The sequence below is a fragment of the Oncorhynchus masou genome, chromosome 22 (genome assembly GCF_036934945.1).
Source record: "Oncorhynchus masou masou isolate Uvic2021 chromosome 22, UVic_Omas_1.1, whole genome shotgun sequence".
Lineage (NCBI taxonomy): Eukaryota > Metazoa > Chordata > Actinopteri > Salmoniformes > Salmonidae > Oncorhynchus > Oncorhynchus masou.
Window position 1 is genome coordinate 19,951,737 of NC_088233.1, and position 23,453 is coordinate 19,975,189.

The following is a 23,453-nucleotide window of genomic DNA, read 5'->3' on the forward strand; positions in this document are numbered from 1 at the left end:
TTTCACACCATGACCTAAAGGTTGGCAGTGGTGTGTCTCAGGCTGTGAACTCTGTTTGCTGACATAAGGGATGTGTTCAGTCCAGATAACAGAATGTACAAGCAGTGGACAGCAGAGTTCCTACTATGAATTTCACAAGTGGTTTGTTTCAGTGTAAACATTGACATGCACAGCTCACAGAGGTGTGGCAGCATTTGGCTTTTCAAGATCATTCTGGTCTTTACTGTTTATTTTCAGGGTTTCAGTAGGTTTTAAGTCTCTTGTTTGCTTGTCTATATTCCAAACGGTTTTTACACTCTACTTAGCCTTGGTGTGTAAATGGTGGTTTGGGCTATGTATTAACACAGATTAAGGTTTATGTTGTTGACTTGTTTTTGCTGTGTTTGTTGACTGGGCATATGTTAATTTCTAAAATGTTTGGGTTCAATCCGAATAAAGATGTCACAGGTTCATTAATATAAACATTTTACAAAACAAATAAGAGTAGTTATTCACGATTCCTTCCTTCAACCCGTTTACATCCATTAGATCAGTTGTGTGAGCGCAAATAATACACTATCCTACTCCTTATTTACATGAAGTCCTTACAAAGACTCGTCCTGTACTTGGATACAAATCTCTTCTGATGCTAATCATAGTGTTGAGTGTTTTCCCAGGGGCTTATGCCTGGCTGGCAGCTGTTGTACCATGTACTGTATTGTTAATGTAAATACTCCAGAATCCTTCAGGTCCCCAGTCGTGTCAATGTCACCTGACAGTGTGTCCTACTCCACAGAGGCTCCATGGAGAGCTGCCCCTCAGTGCCGAGGAGCTGGAGAAAGTCTTTGACACCCTGGACTCTGACGGCAATGGATACCTCACCCTGGAGGAATTCTCCTTGGGCTTTAGTAGGTTGACTATGTTCCCTTCTCACTTTCTACTCCCCACTGTATATTTATGTGCTGTGATTGTTCAGTTTTGATGTCAATCTTAGTGTCTTCTATTTCCACATAATAACATCAACAGGTCTAGTGCACCGTGCAGGTGGAGTATGGTAGCTCAGCGTAGGTGAAGGTAGAGGGAAAGAGTGGAGAGTGAGAGTAAAGGATATTATGAATCATCTCCTGGACTCTTGTTTCTCTAGGTGAGTTCCTGTTTGGCCGGAGGATCTCTGCAACAGAGGGGATGGCCAGCCCCATTGCCAAGGAACCCACTCAGGGCCCTCCAGAGTCCCTGTACCAGAACCAGTGGGAGGAACGGTTGGTGGGCAGTGAGGACGAGGAGGAGAAGCACTTCTGCATGCTAATGGAGAGCTTGGGAGCCAGCAACGTCTTTGAGGAGTGAGTTTTTTTGTCTTATGCAATCTACCCCTCAACAATGCCCTCAATTGACCTATTTGTCTATTCCATTAGATTGGTCAGCTGTGCAAAACAAAAAGCACTGTAAGTTGCCACTCCTTAGTAGTGCGAGCCACTACTTGCTGTTTCAATCTTCTTGCTTCGATATTTCTCTGGAAATTCTGAGCTTAACAACCAAGCATAGAACATAGATTAAATCCTGAAGTGTACTGTCTTTTTCCTCAAAAACATCAGACATAGGAAAAGTTCATCAAAATTGATTTGGCTTGCTTAACCTTCGACAAATCATTACAGTCGACGACATTCATGTCTATTCCAGACATTGGTGACTGGGTGCTGGTACCAATGATTTAGGCTTTTTGAACTCCAGGCATAGGGAGGGAAAAGATAAAGCCAGGCCTCGTATAACGCATGACTAGACTCACCTTTAGCAAACAAGTACAGCTCAATAAAGTTAAACAGTAGTAGTGGAGGATGTACATTTGATAAGGACTTTCTATTGACGGTGTAAACCTGGGTTAGAACCAAAGAGGAATGCTGACAATTTACATCAGATCGGTTTGTGCACCAATCTCTGGTGTGTCTTCCTGAAGTTGACATGGCATAGGAGTCTACTGTAAGGAGTCTTCCATGGCGGAGGATGATTGTTTTGTCTTTCCACACATTCACCTGCCTTTTACAATACAATGTTCAATAGCAGTCGTTATCTGAACACTGACATGAATACCTGGGCACAGACAAAGATGGCTTCAAAACTGTCAAAATAGTGGTTTTCTTCTAACCGGAAAGGGGATTTTCAAGGCCAAGATCATCTTGCCCTAATGTACATTTTAAACAAATATGTAAGCATGGTTGCAGGCAGCCCACAGCCACCCACTGCCTGCCTGTCCACAGCCTGCCTGCCTACATTGTCCTAATTGTTCACATTGACCTTGTCTTAAAAGAAAATCAATTCATGGCTCTATTTCTATGTCTGTGTCTCCATACAATTCTACTTCAAGTATAATTCAATTTCTTTCCTCCATGAAGAACCTCAGTACAGTTCTTCTACAGAAATCTAACTGCAGTATACAGACTGTATTCCAGGTCTTGTCATTCAGGCTAATCTTTGTTCTGACCCGCTTCCCATCAGCCCTGGTGAGGTGCGTAGTCTTTGGGCCCAGCTGAGGAGGGACGAGCCGCACCTCCTGTCCAACTTTGAGGAGTTCCTGGCCAGAGTAATTTTACAGATCACAGGGGCCAACCAGGAGAGGATGGAGATGGAGAGCGCCCTTAAAAGGTTAGAAGCCTACTACTTCATTCATCAGATATTGGTGCACATGTAGGATTTAGGCAATTAGCAGCCCACTGTTGCCTGGTCCCAGATCTGTTTGGGCTGTCTTGCCAACTCCTATGGTCATTGGCAAGGCAGCACCAACAGACCTGGGACCAGGCTAGCTCTAAATGTTCCTTTACAGAAAATCTCATTGCCTGAGTAATGAAGGGCGAAGTAGCCTACTGCATGTACTTGCTATTTGTGCCAGTTAGACCTTTATGGCATGAGGGCATCTACAGAATGGTCATCCCCGGGTATGTATCTGTTTTTCCCTGTTTTTTCTTTCAGATTTGTAGTCCTTAGTTAAGCCAGCTAAATTCCACACATTGAGTGTTAGTCCTGCCTTGGGAGGGTAGAAGTGTTAAAGTTTTACAGTGTGGGTGCAACAAACCTTTACTTCAAGAGACACATTTACTCAACCTTCCAGTTCCAAAGCCATGTTAAGTGTTTGTGAATGTTCTCCCGAAACACCAACTTTCTTCAAATCGGGCAATATGTATGGCAATTTTACACAAGGAATACTACTCCACAATCTCTACCAACAGTACTTGTTTATTATGTCACGTTTCAACTGAGCACAGCTTTTGTACCACAGTGGTGCATTATCACACAGTTTCACATAGTTGAAAAGCATCCAGTTCGGTGGGCTGTTTCTGACAGAAATGAATGCAAATGTTGCATAAGAGAGAGAAAGTGTGGCTCACACTTTGCAGCTGTTTCAAAATGTATTGTCAACGTCTTTCTTGCTGTATTCTGAGCTGTAGACACGCAGGGATGTTTAATTAAATCTGACCAGAGTAGTCAGACCTGGAATGTTTCAGTAATTACAGTTATCCCTATTATCTTCAGATGTGAACTGCATGTAATGCTAGACTGATAATAAGTGTTCTTTTTTCATGGTACTCCCTTGAAAATCTATTTGTTGCTGTGCCTGTTTGGAATGCATCACAATAGGTTACAAATACCTACTGTATGATTGAAATGGCAGACTGGAAGCTCATGTAAGATCTCAAGTATGGAATTTATGTGCTGCCTATGCATGTGATTCTATGCCTATGCATGTGATTCTATGCCTATGTATGTCATTCTATGTCTATGTATATGATTCTATGCCTATGCATGTGATTCTATGCCTATGCATGTGATTCACCAAACTAACGGAATATGCTGTATTAGTATTAACAAGATGAAAATATTTCTAAATCCGAACAGAAAATCAGCAACACATGACGATGAGATCCATCGCTTATATGAAGAAATGGAACAGCAAATCAAAAAGGAGAAGGACAGGATCTTACTGCAGGTAAAGAGATCTCCCACTGAATACAACACACTTGTTAGTAACTTCAGTTTTCTGAGATCTCTCTCACACACTCTTTCTTTCAAGCTCTGTCTCACACTCTCTCACACACACTCTCTCACACTCACTCTTTCTCTCTCTCTTTCTTTCTCACACACACTCTTTCTCTCACACTGACTCTCACTCTGTTTCACACTGACTCTCACTCTCCACTGCAGGACTCTGAGCACTTCTTGTCTAGGAGTCAGGATCTGGAGCATCAGCTGTCCAGTAAGGAAAGGGAGCTGGATCAGATCTTCCAGAAACAAAGGAGGGTGAGTCGGGACACCAATGATGAGAAAGTGATCATCACTGGCATCACAGTAAAGGATAGAATTCTACTATACAGAACATTTCATTATTATTTATTAAATCACATTTTCCTGAAAGTGTTTTGAACAATGTGAAATATCAACTCTGATTGATCTGGAATGAATTGTGACCAGCCTTATTAGTAGACTTGAAGCTCTAAGAGCTGTCCCTGAGTGTCTGCAGCTTACTCTCAAATGGAAATTAAATGACGATAATACGCAACAATAACACTATCAAAAACAGAACTCCACGGAAGCTTTTAAAACTAATTAATCAAATGGAAAGGAGTCTTACCAGTGCATCTTAATTTGCTTTATAAAAGGAAACAAGGCCTTAATTTGTACTGTGCCCAAGTCACCAAAGCCTTCACTCAGATCTCCCTGGCACCATCCACATTCCTCTCTGCCAACCAGAAATTGAATGGCAGAACATTGACTGGATTGGGAATGTCCGTTGTAGATATTCTATTTCTATGGTGCCAACACGTCTCTGTAGAGCAGGCATACAGGCGCTATGCTGGCTAGCCTAATCAGTGTCGCTAGATAAAACATCTCTTATGTTGTTGTGTTGGATCCGTTGTGACACTTATATATTTAGAACAGTGATAGTAGTGTTTGGGGCTGCATTCAGACAATAGCCTTATCTGCGTGTCCTCACACAACCCCTGGCTTCAATGGATGCGTGTCAGACCAGACCAGTATGTGTTTAGAAGATATCATTTGTTTCATCAATGCTTGGTGTATCATAGCAATCGCACATTGATCATACTCTACCAATCATAGACCCCAGACCATGGGGCGGCAGGGCAGTCTAGTGGTTAGAGCATCGGACTAGTAACCGGAAGGTTGCAAGTTCAAACCACCAAGCTGACAAGGTACAAATATGTTGTTCTGCCCCCACTTAACCCACTGTTCCTAGGCCGTCATTCAAAATAAGAATTTGTTCTTAACTGACTTGCCTAGTTAAATAAAGGTAAAATACTGCATAGTAGCATCTGGGATATGGTGACCCCAGATCAACTGGCCTTGCCATTCTTCAACACAGATATCAATAAAATGAAAGTGCAGGTTATTGTAGTGCATCTGCTTTAGGCTGTAGTGTAGTTTTGTGTGTTGTCACCTCTGCTTGTCTCCTCTGTGTGACTGTGTCCCCTACCCAGTGGGAGCATCAGTGCCAGGAGCTGCACAGCGAGCAACAAGTGACCAAGGTGGAGAACGTGGCACTGAAGCAAACCAATGAGGAGCTGGCCCAGGAGCTGGAGCACACCAGTCAGGAGCTGAGCCTGGCCCAGGAGCAGCTGGTCCTCCTGCAGGAGCAGTCCTCACACCTGAACCAGGAGAGGGAGATGTAAGTATCTGGATGGCTGGCTGTGTCTTTGATCCTGTTTGGGAGCTTGTTTCTCCTTGTGAGTCCACATCTTAGACCAGTGGTTCCCAACTCCGCTCCTTGAGTACCCCAAAAGCCCCGTACAACCATACCTGATTCAACTCATTGAGGGCCTGCTAATTTGTTGAATCAGGTGTGCTTGTCCAGGGCTACAATTAAAATGTGTACTGTTTGGGGTACTCAAGTACCGGAGTTGGGAACATCTGTCATAGGCGCTACTTGCGTTCAGTAGCGTCTATAAATCACATGATTATGAAGGCATAAATGTATAAAAGCCTCTATACCTAATTTATGTTGATGTAGTTCTGTCTGTGTGATGTACTTGTCTGTTAATGTTCTGTATTATATCATGTTTTATGTTCTGTTTGGACCCCAGGAAGAGTCGCAGCTGCTAGCTGATGGGGATCCTAATGAAATACTGATATTATAACATGTATATGTGTATTTGTTGTCCAACACAGGGAGATGTACCGGGTCACAGAGGGATTGCAGAGGGAGCGAGCGAGCCTGCTGAAACAACTTGACCTGCTGAGGTAAAAGTGGAGAAGGGACACACACACACACACACACACACACACACACACACACACACACACTAGGAGAGAGGCAGTGGGTTACTGTATATCAGTTCAGAGCCACTACTCTCCATATCAAGGAGCAATGATCATACTGTACAATACTGAAGGTTATGTTATATTCACTACAAACCAAGGCCATCAATCCAACAGACCGCATTGACCTCAGGAAAACTCCTCAAGCTGTTTTATACTAAATCATGAGGCACAAGGGGTGTGGTACATGGCCAATATACCACAGCTAAGGGCTGTTCTTAACCACGACGCAATGCGGAGTGCCTGGAAACAGCCCTTAGCAGTGGGAAATTAGTCATACAAATGTAATTAGAACAGTAAAACTAAATGTTTTGCCATACCTGTGGTATACAGTCTCGTATACCATGGCTTTCAGCCAATCAGCATTCAGTGATCCAACCATCCAGTTTATAAGTGCTAAGAAAGTATGTATTTCTGTTGCAATGAACCCCTTCCTTGTTATATTATCTTCAGGGAAATGAACAAGCACTTACGAGATGAGCGAGACATGTGCTCTTATCAAGTAAGTATACACATGTGCAATGTATTTATTAATCATTCTTTTTTTGTGAAATCCCCTTCTATATATCTACAGTATCTGTCTCTATCAAGTTTGATAGATACTACCCTAAAAACATGATTCCTTGAAAAGCATGGAATCTAGAAAACATTTTCAATCAAATTGCAGATGAATTTGTTTTTGTTTTGTTGTTTTGCAGAAACTGAGGAATACTGTTAAAAATCCTGCTTGCAACCTGAGACCTGGATCAAATACTCTGAATCCCTTTGACAGAAAGGCCTTTAGGTATACTATTTGCTTAGAAAGGCTTTTAATACAAATTGAATGGATAGTGCCTGGTGCTGTTATGGAAGCCTTATTTGATACAAACGGTCAATTAACCTACAATACACTCTTGTTCAGTATGAATATGACTGTAGTTTGAATAGTTATTAATAGTGAATGATTCATATTTTCTAAGTAGGTGGCATTGCAAAAAAGCCAAATAAAGCACATGAAACAGATTTCACATGTTGGACAGAAAGCTGCTCAATAGGGCTGCAGCTTAAGTTCTGTGTAGAACGTGTCTGTACTGTATTTACATTGTTCTTAATATATGCAAATGCCAGTAAGTCCATTCACATTCTACATCCATACCATTGTACTCCAAAAAAAGCATTTGAGCCAATTTCCCCATCAATTTCCATCTCATCCCTGTCTCTCCAGTGAGGATGAGGAGGTAGTGCTCCCCCAATCTAAGAGGAAGAGTCCAGGTGGAGTGAATGGCTACAGCCTGGAGGACCTGGTGGATTCCAGATCCCTCCACAGACCCCTCCAGAGGATCATCTCCATAGAGGAGGACCATCTACCCCAGCTCCTACAGGATAACTACCAGACTCAGCTCTGGGAGTGGCATGAGGAGGCCGAGGAGGAAGAGCACATAGAGCTACAGATGACCTCTATAAATCCTCCCAGTTCTCCTCCAACTATGAAGCAGCAGCAGCCAGTTGACACCAGAGAGACAGAGATGCCTACGTCCCCCAGGGGCCAGCCTGTCGGAAAGGAGACTATGGGGAATGTAAGCATGTAGGACCAGGGCTCAGATAGAGACACAACATCAGTGTTGGTATGAAATTATGTGGAGAGACATTGTGGTCCGTCTACTGAAAAGACTAGAAGGATTCAGTTGGCTTGGCATAATTATCCTCCATTTGAAGTGAAAGAGATTGTTTAGCATTTTCACATTATGTTCCCTCCAGGGTTGTTTGTAGGTCACCAGGTTTTTGTTTGTTCTCCTGACCCCGTAAAGAGAGGTGTGGGGGAGGAGTGTAGGTGGATGTACAGCACAGTGTGTTCACAAAGCTCTGTTTTTCCAACAGACCAGACCTGAGATAGGAACAAAACAGTCACAGGTGTTGGGTTTCTCACTTTGAGTGAGTTGACCCCGCAGTGAACCTCACAAACAGGATTAGCTACTTGTATTAGTGTTTGTTGAAAGTGTTTCCATGATTTACTGTCGATTTTAGAAAATTACTATGTATTTCAAGAACTTTGTGCAACTTTGTTTTACTAGAACAGAATAATATAATAGGATAATAGTTGTGGAGTTTCTTGGAATTAAGGGGCTAATTATGCAGTGTTCATAATATGTTCAAATATGCTGCTCAATGCTCAAATATTTGTTGTCATGTTGTCGTTTGTAGTGTACTCTCTCTCCCAGTATATATCGAATTGGATACTTGCCATCTGAATTATCCTGGTAATTACTTGAGGAAAAGTAGACTTGAGTACATAGTGAGTTAGTGAGTTGGATGAAACTTATAATATGAAGTCTTAACACACACCTCCCTCTTTCACTCTGTGTTGTGTTTCCAGGAGGAGGGTGCAGCATTGGCCCCAGACCGCCTGTTTAAGATCGTCCTGGTGGGCAACTCCAGTGTGGGGAAGACCTCTCTCCTCAGGCGGTTCTGTGATGACTGCTTTTACCCAGGCACCTCTGCCACCGTCGGTGAGTGGCCTTTCCAGGCTTCCTTTTCTACAGCAGAGCAGGGTTGTGTTCATTAGGCACCAACGGAACAAAACCAACTGAAACAGAATTACCTGGAATTGTTGTAGAAGAATCATTTTTATTACATGTTGTAAAATGTTTTGCTACGGTGTGCCCTAATGAACACGACTTAGAGCCGAGCCCAGTCCTGTGGCTGGTTGACCTCAACCTCCCTCTCACACTGGCTTTACTCACTAAGCACTTTAAGATGCTGATTGTTTAACACTGTGGAAAGCTGATTATCTTGTGTTGATCTTGCACTTATAGGCCACAGCCTAATAAGCAGAGAAACCATATTGTGGTGCTGTATATTGACTGGTATGACTCACACTGACCATGACTTGGATTCTTCCGATTGACCTTTCTGTTGTACTGTAGGTTAATGTTGCACACCCAAAATGAGTTTGTTCTGTGTGTGACTGAGAGCATACTCAATTATGTCATGACTCACCATACCATTTTATATTGGTTTAATTCAATTAAGTTTTTTCACTCATACAGTGCTGTGCAATCCCATCGTAAGTCAGTGCACCATTCTGTATACATGAATCAAGCGCACTGTAAGTGTATTGGGGATCTTGTAGTTTTAAACCAGTAGCCTGGTACAAACAGCTCCAGATTTCTTAGTATCCTCTCTATTTAGGCCCTGCTTAGAAGCATTTGATTCTCAAAATAGTCATACGATTCTGAGAATGTATTTTTGGGGTTGAGAAAGTCAGATTTTGAATTGTGTGGTCCCTTTAGAACAATATACAATATCCGATCAACTCCTGTTGACGCAATTGTGACGCAAGCATGGACAAAAAACATGTTGTTCCTCTGTTTCTATTTGAGCACTGGGGACAAATGTAGTCGATTGGAATCATCAATGGATAAGTAACATTTCAGAAACTCAGAAGGACATTTCCATATAAAGTTCCACATGTTATCCTTTGAAGTTCCTTGTTTTATCCAGATTTAGCCCGGAAATCAATTGTTGGTTCCTTTCATCATTTTTGTATCTTATTACATGCCAATCATTTCTTGTTTGCTTTTGAAAATGAATATGGATACAAAATGACAGGGACAAAATATTATTGTAAGGCAAAAGATAGTAAATGACTTAAATCAGATGAATGCTATCTTGTCCGTCCTGCATCATCAACAGGCATAGACTACAGTGTGAAGACGATACGGGTGGACAACAGCCAGGTGGTGCTGCAGATGTGGGATACAGCAGGACAGGAGAGGTGGGAACTCTACTGGCTGGATTTACACATGTCCAACCTTTTGCCTCAGCAGCTTTTATCTTGCTACAAGCAGTTAGGCTGTATGGCGCACTACTATGGTTAAATGTCAGTATTTTAATAATGAGACAAAAGTTTTAAAAGATCAAATGACATGTAATGTTGTGCATGAGGATAAAATACAAATGGGGAATTCTCAGTCTTACAATTACTCCCTTCTCCACCACTTCAGGAGAGGACTATCAGAATGGTCCTGCAATAGATAGCAGTCATTTTACAGGCTCCTGAACAATTCTACTATTTAGTGTTTTTTTGCGCTGATCGTAACTTTTTTTGTACATAATGTTTCTGCCATCGTTTCCTATGATCGAAAAGGGCTTCTGGACACCAGAACTGCAATCAATAACCTTGATTTGCATGTAGATTTCTACTTCAACAAGTCGTAGGCACTGGACATACTGCTCATCCCGGACCAGACCCTAATCCCAGATAAAAGAGAGGCTGGCATGCGGGCACCCTGACAAAACTACATTGGCGAGTACATAAACCGCCTCTACACTCAATAGAGAACAAACTGGATGAGCTCTGTTCAAGACTATCCTATCAACGGGACCTGAAGAACTGTAATATCTTATGTTTCTCAGAGTTGTGGCTGAACAAGGTCATGGATAATATACATTGAGTGTACAAAACATTAAGAACACCCCCTTTTGCCCTCAGAACAGCCTCAATTCGTTGGGGCATGGACTCTACAAGGTGTCGACCGTGTTCCACATGGATGCTGCCCATGTTGACTCCAATGCTTCCCACAGTTGGCTGGATGTCCTTTGGGTGGGGGACCATTCTTGATGCACACAGGAAACTGTAGAGGGTGAAAAACCCAGTAGCGTTACAATTCTTGACACACTCAAACCGGTGTGCCTGGCACCTACTATCATACCCAGTTCAAAGGCACTTAAATATGTTGTCTTGCCTGTTCATCCTCTGAATGTCACACCTACACAATCCATGTCGCAAAGCTTAAAAATCCTACCCTTCATCTACACTAATTGAAGTGGATTTAAACGGTGACATCAATAAGGGCTCGTAGCTTTCACCTGGTCAGTCATAGAAAGAGAAGGTGTTCCTAATGTTTGTACACCCAGTGTACATCTAGCTGGTTTTTCCATGCATCAGCAGGACAGAACAGCAGCATCAGGTAATCTCAAGAGGGGAGGTGTGTCTTTGTTAACAACAGCTGGTGTGCCATCTCGAGGTTCTGATCGCCTGAGTTAGACTACCTAATGATAAGCTATATATAGACCATACTATTTACCAAGATAGTTTTAATCTATATTTTTCATAGCAGTCTTTTTAGAATCACAAACCGATGCTGGCACTAAGACTGCACTCAATGAGCTGTTTAGGGGCCATACGCAAACAGAAAAATACTCATCCAGAAGCGGCGCTCCTAGTGGTCTGTGATTTTAATGCAGGTAAACTGAAATCCGTCCAACCTAATTTCTACCAGCATGTCACCTGTGCAACGAGAGGTGAAAAAAAAATATAGATCATCTTTACTCCACACACAGAAACGCATATAAATCTATCCCTCACCATAACTCTATCCTCCTGATTTATGCTTACAAGCAAAAACTCAAATGAAGTACCAGTGACATGCTCAATACAGAAGTGGTCCAATGAAGCAGATGCTAAGACACAGGACTGTTTCGCTAACACAGAGTGGAATATGTTCCGCCATTCATCCAACGGCGTTGAGGATTGTACCACATCAGTCACCGGCTTCATTAATATGTGCATTAACGACATTGACGAACCATCAAACGGTCAAAACGTCAACACAGGACTAAGATCAAATCTTGCTACATCAGCTCTGACGCTCGTCGGATGTAGCAGGCCTGGCAAACTATCATGGATTGCAAAGGGAAACCCAGCTACGAGCTGCCCAGTGACGCAAGCCGACCAGATGAGCTGAATGCCTTCCATGCTCACTTCGAGGCAAGCAACACTGATCCATGCATGAGAGCACCAGCCATTCCAGATGATTGTGTGATCACGCTCTCCGTAGCCGATGTGAGTAAGACCTTTAAACAGGTTAACATTCACTAGGCCGCAGGGCCAGATGGATTACTCAGAGTATGCTCTGAGCAGCTGGCAAGTGTGTTCACTGACATTTTCAACCTCTCCCTGACCCAGTCAAATCAAATCAAATTTTATTTGTCACATACACATGGTTAGCAGATGTTAATGCGAGTGTAGCGAGATGCTTGTAGTGTAGCGAAATGCTTGTGTCTGTAATACCTACATGTTTCAAGCCGACCACCATAGTCCCTGTGCCCCAGAACGCCAACGTAACCTGTCTAAATGACTTATGCACCGTGGCACTCACATCTGTAGCCATGAAATGATGTGAAAGGCTGGTCATGGCTCACATCAACACCATCATCTAGACACCCTGGACCCAGTCCAATTCGCATACCGCCCCAACAAATCCTCTGATGACCAAGTCTCAATTGCACTCCACACTGCCCTATCCCATCTGGACAAGTGGAATACCTATGTAAGAATGCATTCCATTGAATACAGCTCAGCCTTCAACACCATAGTACCCTCCAAGCTCATCATGAAGCTCAGGGCCCTGGTTCTGAACTCTGACCTATGCACTGGGTTCTGGACTTCCTGACAGACCAACCCTAGGTGGTGAGGTTAGGCAACAACACATCCGCCATGCAGACCCTCAACACGTGCTTAGTCCCCTCCTGTACTCCCGGTTCACCCACAACTGTGTGGCTGCGCACAACTCTAACACCATCATTAAGTTTGCAGACGACACAACGGTGGTAGGCCTGATCACCAATGACGAAGAGACAGCCTATAGGGAGGAGGTCAGAGACCTGGCAGTGTGGTGCCATGACAACAACCTGTCCCTCAACTTCAGCAAGACAAAGGAGCTAATCGTGGACTACAGGAAACGGAGGGCCGAGCGCACCCGCATTCAAAACGATGGGGCTGTAGTGGAGTGGGTTAAAATCTTCAAGTTCCTTGGTGTCCATTAAGGATCTCTTATGGTCTACACACACCAACACAGTCGTGAAGAGGGCACAGCAATGCCTCTTCCCCCTTGGGAGGCTGAAAAGATTTGGCATGGGCCCTCAGCTGCACCCTTGAGAGCATCTTGATTGGCTGCATCACTGCTTGGAATGGCAACTGCTTGACATCTGACCACAAGGCATTACAGAGGGTAGTGCATACTGACCAGTACATCACTGGGCTGAGCTCCCTGCCTAATGATCAATTAGCCTTTTAAAATGATCAACTTGGATTAGCTAACGTAACGTGCCATTGGAACACAGGAGTGATAGTTGCTGATAATGGGCCTCTGTGCTTCTACACCTGCATTGCTTGCTGTTTGGGGTTTTAGGCTGGGTTTCTGTACAGCACTTTGAGATATCAGCTGATGTACGAAGGGCTATATAAATACATTTGATTTGATATTCCATGAAAACAATCTGCCGTTTTCAGCTACAATAGTCATTTACAACATTAACAATGTCTACACTGTATTTCTGATAAATTCAATGTTATTTTAATGGACAAAAAATGTGCTTTTCTTTCAAAAACAAGTACATTTCTAAGTGACCCCAAACTTGAACGGTAGTTTACATATCTACCTAAATTACCTCGTACCGCTGCACATCGACTCGATATTGGTACTGGGGAGTCAGATAGCCTAGCGGTTATGAACGTTGGGCCAATAACCGAAAGGTCGCTTGTTCGAATCCCTTAGCCGACTAGGTGAAAAATCTGTCTGTGCCCTTATTGCTCCCGTAAGTCACTCTGGATAAGAGTGTCTGCTAAATGACTACAATATCCTTGTACCTCGTGTATATAGCTAAGTTATCGTTACTCTTTGTGTATTTACTTTTATTTCTCTATTTTCTTTCTGTCTGCATTGTTGGGAAGGGCCCGTTAGTAAGAATTTCACTCTGAGTCTACACCTGTTGTTTAAGAAGCATATGACGAATACTATTTGATTTGATTTCAGGTATCGCAGCATCACCAAGCAGTTCTTCCGCAAGGCTGACGGTGTGGTAGTCATATATGACATTACTGCTGAGCAGAGTTTTACCGCGGTGAGGCAGTGGCTGACCAGTGTACAGGTAGGAAGTGCCCAAACACTTTACTGCTCACCTCTGACATACGTGGCAAGAAAAAGTATGTGAACCCTTTGGAATTACCTGGATTTCTGCATAAATTGGTCATCAAATTTGATCAGATCTTCATCTAAGTCACACCAATAGACAAACATACTGTGCTTAAACAAATAACACACAAATATTGTATTTTTCTTGTCTATATTGAATACAGCATTTAAACAGTGTAGGTGTCACGACTTCCGCCGAAGTTAGCCCCTCTCCTTGTTCGGGCGGCGTTCGGCGGTCGACGTCACCGGCTTTCTAGCCATCGCCGCTCCATTCTTCAATTATCTATTGGTTTTGTCTTGTTCCATTCACACCTGGTTTGCATTCCCCAATCACACTACATGTATTTATTCATCTGTTCCCCCTCATGTCTTTGTGTGTAATTATTTTGTGTTATGTGTTGTACGCACTAGGCTAAGCGTTTGTTCTTTTCCGTGTGTTTTCGCGAAGCTTATTTTGTATTGCTATACATTTATGCGCGCTATACACTTTGCCTTGTTGGCTGGAGGCAGCCGCGTTCATCTGTATATCTCTACTGCCGTCATAAAGTGTACTTCTATTCACAATTCTCTGCTCTCCTGCATCTGACTTCACCACAAGTACGCACACGCCTGACAGAAAGTAGGAAAAAGTATGTGAACCCCTAGGCTAAGGACTTCTCCAAAAGATAATTGGAGTCAGGAGTCAGCTAACCTGGAGTCTAATCAATGAGACGAGATTGGAGATGTTGGTTAGAGCTGCCTTGCCCTATAAAAAACACTCACAACATTTGAGGTTGCTATTCACAAGAACCATTGCCTGATGTGAACCATGCTTCAAACAAAAGATCTCACAAGACCTAAGATGAACAATTGTTGACTTGCATATAGCTGGAAAGGGTTACAAAAGTATCTCTAAAAGCCTCGATGTTCATCAGTCCACAGTAAGACACATTGTCTATCAATGGAGAAAGTTCAGCACTGTTTGCTACTCTCCCTAAGAGTGGCCATCCTGCAAAGATGACTGCAAGAGCACAGCGCAGAATGCTCAATGAGGTTAAGAAGAATCCTAGAGTGTCAGCAAAAGACTTACAGAAATCTCTGGAACATGCTAACATCTCTGTTGACGAGGCTACGATATGTAAAACACTAAACAAGAATGGTGTTCAGGAAGGACACCACAGAAGAAGCCACTGTTGTCCAAAACATTGCTGCACGTCTGAAGTTTGCAAAAGTGCACCTGTATTGTTCCACAGCGCTACCGGCAAAATATTCGGTGGACAGGTGAAACTACAGTTGAGTTGTTTCGAAGGAATACACAACACTATGTGTGGAGAAAAAAGGCACAGCACACCAACAACAAAACTCCATCCCAACTGTAAAGTATGGTGGAGAGAGCATCATGGTTTGGGGCTGCCTCAGCAAGACAGCTTGCTATCATCGACGGAAAAATGAATTCCGAAGTTTATCAAGACATTTTGCAGGAGAATGTTAGGCTATCTGTCCACCAATTTGAAGCTCAACAGAAATTGGTTCTGCAACAGGACAACGACCCAAAACACACAAATAAATCAACAACAGAATGGCTTCAACAGAAGAAAATACGCCTTCTGGAGTGGCCCAGTCAGAGTCCTGACCTCAACCCGAATGAGATGCTGTGGCATCACCTCAAGAGAGCAGTTCACACCAGACATCCCAAGAATATTGCTGAAGTGAAACAGTTTTGTAAAGAGGAATGGTTCAAAATTCCTCCTGACCGTTGTGCAGGTCTGATCCGCAACTACAGAAAACAGTTGGTTGAGGTTATTGCTGCCAAAGGAGGGTCAACCAGTTATTGTAGTTCATACTGGATATCTGTAGAGGCACGATACATGTTACCATTCAATATCGTTACACATTCGGTGACACAGTTCAGAGTACATCATGTCCACTATACTGATAAAGCCAGCTTTGTCATGTACTACCTGAGAGAGAGAGATCTAGCCGTAATGTAATGCCTCTGTGGCCATCATCTCTGTCTCTCTTCACAGGAGGGGGCTGGCGAGGACATTCCCATCATGCTGCTGGGGAACAAAATGGACAAGGGAAGTGAGCGGAAGGTTCAGACGAGAATGGGTGAAAACTTAGCCAAGGTCTGTCTATCAGCCATTCCCTGGGCGTTGTTAATGGTCCAGTCTTCAACCCACAGGCTTCACACTGAATAAGTCAAAGCAAAAAATGTAGGCTTTTTAACAAGACGTATGTGGTCTTATTAATATGGCCCAGGATTTCTTTTCTACTTCCTACATTCTTCTTTCATCTATGTTTTCTTTTTCCTTTCTTTGGGTATGTAGTTTCTATGGTGATAGCTAATTGCTACGTGCCTCAGATCAGTCAAGAGCTGCTCTTCTTTTTAATTTTGCTCCTATGGCCATTAGTCCAGACGATGTTCACCTTAATGCTACTAAAGAGGCCTGGGTTGGAGATGGCTGTGTGGGAGAGGAGACTGATAGACCTACTACAGCCGCTTCCAATCACAGCTCTGTTCTGTACATCCCATTGACTTCATGTTTGTCATCTGGTAAAGACTTATCAAATCTCCTTTGCAGGACTGCCAGTTGATTTTCTACGAGTGCAGTGCTTGCTCTGGACAAAACGTGGTAGACTCAATGGTACATTTGGCAAGGTGAGTTGAGTAAAGTGCTGTGAGGGATTTTTAACAGGACATAATTCCTACTTATTCCACATTACTATTGTCTTAACACTATTTGTCATTTTAATTTAGGCCATTAATTAACAAGGCTATATATGACGGAAAAACAAACTTAATACTGTCAGGCCAAAATGTAATAACTGTCTGCTTGGACATAGTCCAAACTGGGCTTTATGCGGTCTGCACTGACTCACATTAAGCCAAATGTGTCACGGCAAGATTAAGAAAACAATGACCAATCTTATCATTCCTAAATACACACTTTAGACACGTAGTACATACATTTATCCTAGAACTTCAATAATAGGATCAGAATCTTATATTGTGTGCAATTTCTTCTCTAGTCAAGTCACTGTAATAGAGGTTGAGTTCTCACTCTCAATAATAAACAATTAACCTAAAGTATATGTGTGACTGGCGCATTTCTGAGTGAAATCTCTTCTGCTGTGTCTCCTAGAATTCTGAAAGAGCAGGAGGACAGAGAGAAAGAGAAGACGATCCATCTGGTAAACAGCCCTTCACAGAATAAGAGGTCCTGCTGCTAGCAACTTAATGGCTATTAGTTACTGTCTTCACAACACCATAGTGTACCTGTTCAGATGTTCTGTACATTTTAAACCCCGGTCCTTAGGAACTCAAGGATCTATAGCACAATGCAGTTGAAGTCGGAAGTTTACATACATCGTAGCCAAATACATTTAAATTTAGTTTTTCACAATCCCTGACATTTTTAAATTTACCTTTATTTTACTAGGCAAGTCAGTTAAGAACAAATTCTTATTTTCAATGACGGCCTAGGAACAGTGGGCTAACTTCAGGGGCAGAACGACAGATTTTGTACCTTGTCAGTTCAGGGATTTGAACTTGCAACCTTTCAGTTACTAGTCCAATGCTCTAACCACTAGGCTACCCTGCCGCCCCAATTTAATCCTAGTAAAAATTCCCTGTCTTAGGTCAGTTAGGATCACCACTTTATTTTAAGAATGTGAAATGTCAGAATAATAATAGATTGAATGATTTATTTCAGCTTTTATTTCTTTCATCACATTCCCAGTGGGTCAGAAGTTTACATACACTCAATTAGTATTTGGTAGCATTGCCTTTATTTATTTTTTTACTTGGGTCAAACGTTTCGGGTAGACTTCCACAAGCTTCCCACAATAAGTTGGGTGAATTTTGGCCCATTCCTCCTGACAGAGCGGGTGTAACTGAGTCAGGTTTGTAGGCCTCCTTGCTCGCACAAGCTTTTTCAGTTCTGCCCACATATTTTCTATGGGATTGAGGTCAGGGCTTTGTGATGGCCACTCCAATACCTTGACTTTGTTGTCCTTAAGCCATTTTGCCACAACTTTGGAAGTATGCTTGGGGTCATTGTCCATTTGGAAGACCCATTTGTGACCAAGCTTTAACTTCCTGATTGATGTCTTGAGATGTTGCCTCAATATTTCCGCATAATATTCCTGCCTCATGATGCCATCTATTTTGTGAAGTGCACCAGTCCCTCCTGCAGCAAAGCACCCCCACAACATGATGCTGCCACCCCCGTGCTTCATAGTTGAGATGGTGTTCTTCGGCTTGCAAGCCTACCCCTTTTTCCTCCAAACATAACGATGGCCAAACAATTCTATTTTTGTTACATCAGACCAGAGGACATTTCTCCAAAAAGTACGATCTTTGTCCCCATGTGCAGTTGCAAACTGTAGTCTGGCTTTTTTAATGCCGGTTTTGGAGCGGTGGCTTCTTCCTTGCTGAGTGTCCTTTCAGGTTATGTCGATATAGGACTTGTTTTACTGTGGATATAGATACTTTTGTACCTGTTTCCTCCAGCATCTTCACAAGGTCCTTTGCTGTTGTTCTGGGATTGATTTGCACTTTTCGCACCAAAGTACATTCATCTCTAGGAGACAGAACGTGTCTCCTTCCTGATGAGTATGAAGTCTGCGTGGTCCCATGGTGTTTATACTGGCGTACTATTGTTTGTACAGATGAACGTGGTACCTTAAGGCATTTGGAAATTGTGGAGGTCTACAATTTCTTTTGAGGACTTGGCTGATTTCTTTTGATTTTCACATGTCAAGCAGAGGCACTGAGTTTGAAGGTTGGCCTTGAAATACATCCACAGGTACACCTCCAATTGTGTCAATTAGCCTATCAGAAGCTTCTAAAGCCATGACATCATTTTCTGGAATTATCCAAGTTGTTTAATGGCACAGTCAACGTAGTGTATTTAAACTTTTGACCCACTGGAATTGTGATACAGTGAATTATAAGTGAAATAATCTGTAAACAATTGTTTGAAAAATTACTTGTCCTAACCGACTTGCCAAAACGATAGTTTGTTAACAAGAAATTTGTGGAGTGGTTGAAAAAAGTTTTAATGACTCCAACCGAAGTCTATGTAAACTTCCTACTTCAATTGTACCTCTTTCGATCTGTCTCTCTCTAACTCTCCTCTCTCTCTACACATGCAGTGTGTACACCTTTTTTCATGAGTCTGTGGCTTTTAAAACGTCTCTCTTTCAGATGTTATCTTAGCACTTCACACCACGAAAGAGACAGACTATGGGCTAACACTACCATTAGTGAATAGAATGAAATAAATAAAAAAGACAGTATTGTACTATTAAAATATCATATAGATGTATTTTCCTAATAATTACAATGTATTTTTAATTAAAATGTATTTTCAACCAGCTAAGCCAAAACCAACAGTTATATCCTGTATAAAAATTAAACAGTTAAAGTAAACCTTTGTTTATGGCTGGGTTAGGTTTTGGACAATTTGCGAAATGGGGATTTTGTTCAGAACCAATTGAACATTTCCAACAGTAAAGAAGAGTTAATATTATTTGTCAGATTGACTTTATTTTTCTCAGATCAATTTGGTTTCTAGATTAGCCTCTCAAACGTAATAAGGTTTACTGTTGTATGTGGGGATGATTGTCCAGAAGTCAACTATGTGTATACAAATGCCTTTGCAATGACAGTGGACAGTAGTAGAGCTCTGCCATACTGTACCTCTATCAAAGCATTTGCATGCAAACTGTCACCACTATTTGGCTTTTTTATGTAATTGTATGTCATTTTTATGTAATGTAAAGGGTTATTTATATGAAGGAGTTGTCTATTGAACTGCAGTTGTTTGCTCAATCTTGCCAAGTGATATGCCTTTTCCATTACCAGATCTCTTAGTCTTTTCGTGGACGTGCCAAAACATTTCTCATAATTCCATAAAAGTTGATATAGCACCAAGTATTCTTGAACAAATTCTTGTGCTCCAGCTGGGAATTTGTTGTAAATATAACATATTGTAATGTACACCGTCACTGCACTCGTACAGTATAGTAATTTAGCTTCCAATCGATACCTATGAGACAATGGAGGTGTCGTTAGTACCTGTATATTCTGGGATGTTGAGGAACACTGACAAATCGTCCTTTGGGGTCCTCCGGTGTAGAGTATCTTGTGTATTTGACAGTGTGCTATGGCCACTCTAAACTAACCAACCCGGCTGTATTTGTGCCACGTTACTGTGCCTGTGTTCTTCCACAATGATGTGAAAAGGTAAATATGAACAATGTTATGGCTTCTCTGAATAATAAATGGACATTGTATATTTCAGGGATCTTGTGTGAATTTGAATTACGGATGCCACCTAGTGGACAATGTTAGTATTTAGCTTAACTTTTATTTAACTCTTACACGACAGTTGGTCAAATGAACAATACAATGCTTGAATAGCACTATTTTTAAACTCTATAGAAAATGGAATTGCCATACAAAATGAACATAGCACAATTTCAGTAGCTGACTTGAATGAAATAGTGGTAACCACATTTTAGCACTTAGGCAGGTTACCAGGTGTAAATAATTAAATGAATGCCATGTGTGGTAAACAGGAATAACACTTATCAAGTGTTATATCTGCTGAAGGGTAAACTTTAAAGTTAGATAGCTTAAATCACTGACTTGCTATTGCACACAATCTACTTAGTGGATACTATTTCAGTTAGATTTTCTTCATAGTATTCTGCTTTTTTATAATATTTCACACGCTGTGCTATATATACACACATTGATACTGGATCAAAAGCAAAACAGGTAAGAAAGACATACTATCTGCTCACAAGAGACAGCTCTGCTCTGTCAACATAAAACTACCGGTCCTTGCCCTTCTAGATCAAAACGTACAATCTGTTCCGTAAAGAGTCTGCATGAGCCAAATGTCACTCACTCATTACTAGCCACTAGTCTATTCATACATGGCATGTCACACTACGTCTTCTGAACAGTCATAAGTGTTGTGCTGATGAGCTTCATTGAGAGGCATGGAAGAGCGAGGGGACTGGAAGTGAGTCTGTATCTTGGCTGTAGATAGAACGTCTTTGGTGAGGAAGGATGGTGTAACAGTACTACACAACTGTGAGGGGAGGTCACACAGTTGGACTGGAGGACACCTCCAGTTGTTGCCTTGGCGATGACCTTAGAGTTAGTAAGAGCACAGGTGAAGGGAAGGAGCTGCCGCCTAAGAGTCCAACTCCAGCACTGAGCAGAGGCTGGAATGAACTGTCTGCTACTGATCTAAGGACAGGACTAACTGCTGACAGTTGCTAGGCCAGGCTCTGAGGACAGGCCAGTCACTGATCCGAGATCAGCAGAGCCAGGGAAAGCATGGTAACTACAATGCCCTCAAGTTGAGAGAAGTTCAGTAAACAGCAGCTACCGAAGTGAGGCCCCACCCACTGAATGCTTCGGCACACTCGTCACTTCTTGGTATGGCTTCAGTGTGTACACAGAATTTAAGAGACAATGGTTATTATTGAAGATCAGTGTCTGCCCAGTGGGGTAGGCCTTGTAATCAAGAGCTTTTGCAGGCATCTAGACAAGAGCCGCAGACAATGCTGATTACAACGCCGACATCACAGCTCTAACAGAAACCACAGACCACACTTTGGAGTGCAAGCTGCGCAAATGTATGAGCACTCATACTGTTATATTGCACACTCCCAAAAAAATACATTACATGACCTGATTGCAAACACACACTCTCATTCACATCGTTACACATACATTATGCAGCACTGAATTTTTCTTGGCCGATACATTTAATTACTGCACTACCAGATATGGTGAAGATTATTTACAAACATGCAAAATTGGGTAATTTAAAAGTATATTTGAAGATAGAAGATACTGGCCTAGGATGTAGAATATTAAAAAGTATCATTATATGCAATATATATGCAAAGTACAGTAACTGCAGTAATTGATCATAATGGGCTCCAAACACTGAAGCTCACAGAAAATATTTTCCCCAAAAAGGGGTGAAAATTAAGACATTTTAAAAAGTGCTAATTAATCCTGTAGCCTGATTATTTTGGAAGAACAATTAACAAAATCAAGATAACATACAATATAGATAAATAATAAATAACATTCATTATGACTAGAACATTCTTGAATTCACAAGTTGTTACATTCAAAGTTGTCCTCTGAACAGTTGGCCTAACAGTTAAGACTTGCCTAGCTAAATAAAAAAGGTTCAATTAAAAAAATGCAAATTAAAAAAGTGCCTGTGAGAGGTGTTGATGTGCATGTTGATATTGCTTGGAGTGCCACCCCTGTACTCTTCTCTCATCGTTACCTGATTCCTCTGATCTGGCCCATCCCACCATTTCTCCTCTCTCATCCTTCCTTCATCTATTCTCTCTCATCCCTCTATCTCCTCTTTGATTCCTGCCTCCCACCATCTCCTCCCTCCATCCCAACCTCTCGCATTCTTCTATCCCACTCTCTCATCTCCCTTCACCCCATTATCTCTCCTCAGTGTCTGTTGTTAAGGGGGGTGCCTCTGCCTCCCTCTGTGGGGCTGCAGGTAGCACTGCACACCGTCTCTCCCTGTTGGACACCTAGCTAACGCATCTTGTAGTCGTGGGAGATGGCTGCCTCACATAACTGTCCTTTGAAATCCAACTCAAAGGTAAAATCCAAGTCCCGCTGCAAGACAGAGAGAAAGAGAGAGAGAGAGAGACCAAGAGAAAGAGAGAGACCGAGAGAGAGAGAGAAAGACCAAAAGACAGAGAGAGAGAAAGAGAGAGAAAGAGAGAGACCAAGAGAGAGAAAGACCAAGAGAGAGAAAGACCAAGAGAGAGAAAGAGAGAGACCAAGAGAGAGAAAGACCAAGAGAGAGAGAGAGAAAGACCAAGAGAGAGAAAGAGAGAGACCAAGAGAGAGAAAGAGAGAGACCAAGAGAGAGAAAGAGAGAGACCAAGAGAGAGAAAGACCAAGAGAGAGAAAGACCAAGAGAGAGAAAGACCAAGAGAGAGAAAGAGAGAGAGAGAATTCACCAGGGGGGGAAGAGAGAAATCAGAGTGAGTGTTAAATCAAACGTTTCTTATTTCAGGCCTGTCACCTGAACATGGGCTTGACAGAGTTCTCACACAGGCAATTTCTACAGATGAGGAGGGATGATTCCAGGTGAGGAGGGTGGACTCTGTATCATCTCCTGTTTGGTCTGAGAATGATCAGTG

At 42.2% G+C, this 23,453-nt stretch overlaps 2 protein-coding genes across 6 annotated transcripts in view; one reads left to right on the forward strand and one right to left on the reverse strand.

The window, feature by feature from the left end:
- LOC135509158 (EF-hand calcium-binding domain-containing protein 4B-like) overlaps positions 1-20,542 on the forward strand; it is a 33,574-nt gene extending 13,032 nt beyond the window's left edge. For 2 of the 4 annotated variants that reach the window (XM_064929572.1, XM_064929571.1), the window contains 16 exons: positions 776-887; positions 1,124-1,319; positions 2,470-2,616; positions 3,865-3,955; positions 4,171-4,266; positions 5,463-5,650; positions 6,151-6,222; positions 6,754-6,802; positions 6,999-7,084; positions 7,505-7,856; positions 8,654-8,786; positions 9,973-10,054; positions 14,097-14,211; positions 16,262-16,363; positions 16,820-16,896; positions 17,381-20,542. In XM_064929572.1, the coding sequence (XP_064785644.1) occupies positions 776-887; positions 1,124-1,319; positions 2,470-2,616; positions 3,865-3,955; positions 4,171-4,266; positions 5,463-5,650; positions 6,151-6,222; positions 6,754-6,802; positions 6,999-7,084; positions 7,505-7,856; positions 8,654-8,786; positions 9,973-10,054; positions 14,097-14,211; positions 16,262-16,363; positions 16,820-16,896; positions 17,381-17,468 (1,986 nt within the window). In that variant the 3' untranslated portion in view covers positions 17,469-20,542. Of the gene's footprint in view, positions 1-775; positions 888-1,123; positions 1,320-2,469; positions 2,617-3,864; positions 3,956-4,170; positions 4,267-5,462; positions 5,651-6,150; positions 6,223-6,753; positions 6,803-6,998; positions 7,085-7,504; positions 7,857-8,653; positions 8,787-9,972; positions 10,055-10,426; positions 10,615-14,096; positions 14,212-16,261; positions 16,364-16,819; positions 16,897-17,380 lie in introns of those variants that run through there. The other 2 variants (XR_010450902.1, XM_064929573.1) reach the window with 2 other exon arrangements.
- LOC135509159 (protein arginine N-methyltransferase 8-B) overlaps positions 10,701-23,453 on the reverse strand; it is a 46,875-nt gene continuing 34,122 nt past the window's right edge. The window contains exon 10 of one of the 2 annotated variants that reach the window (XM_064929574.1): positions 10,701-10,913. In XM_064929574.1, coding sequence (XP_064785646.1) covers positions 10,779-10,913 — 135 coding nt within the window. In that variant the 3' untranslated portion in view covers positions 10,701-10,778. Of the gene's footprint in view, positions 10,914-20,597; positions 22,921-23,453 lie in introns of those variants that run through there. The other variant, XM_064929575.1, reaches the window with a different exon arrangement.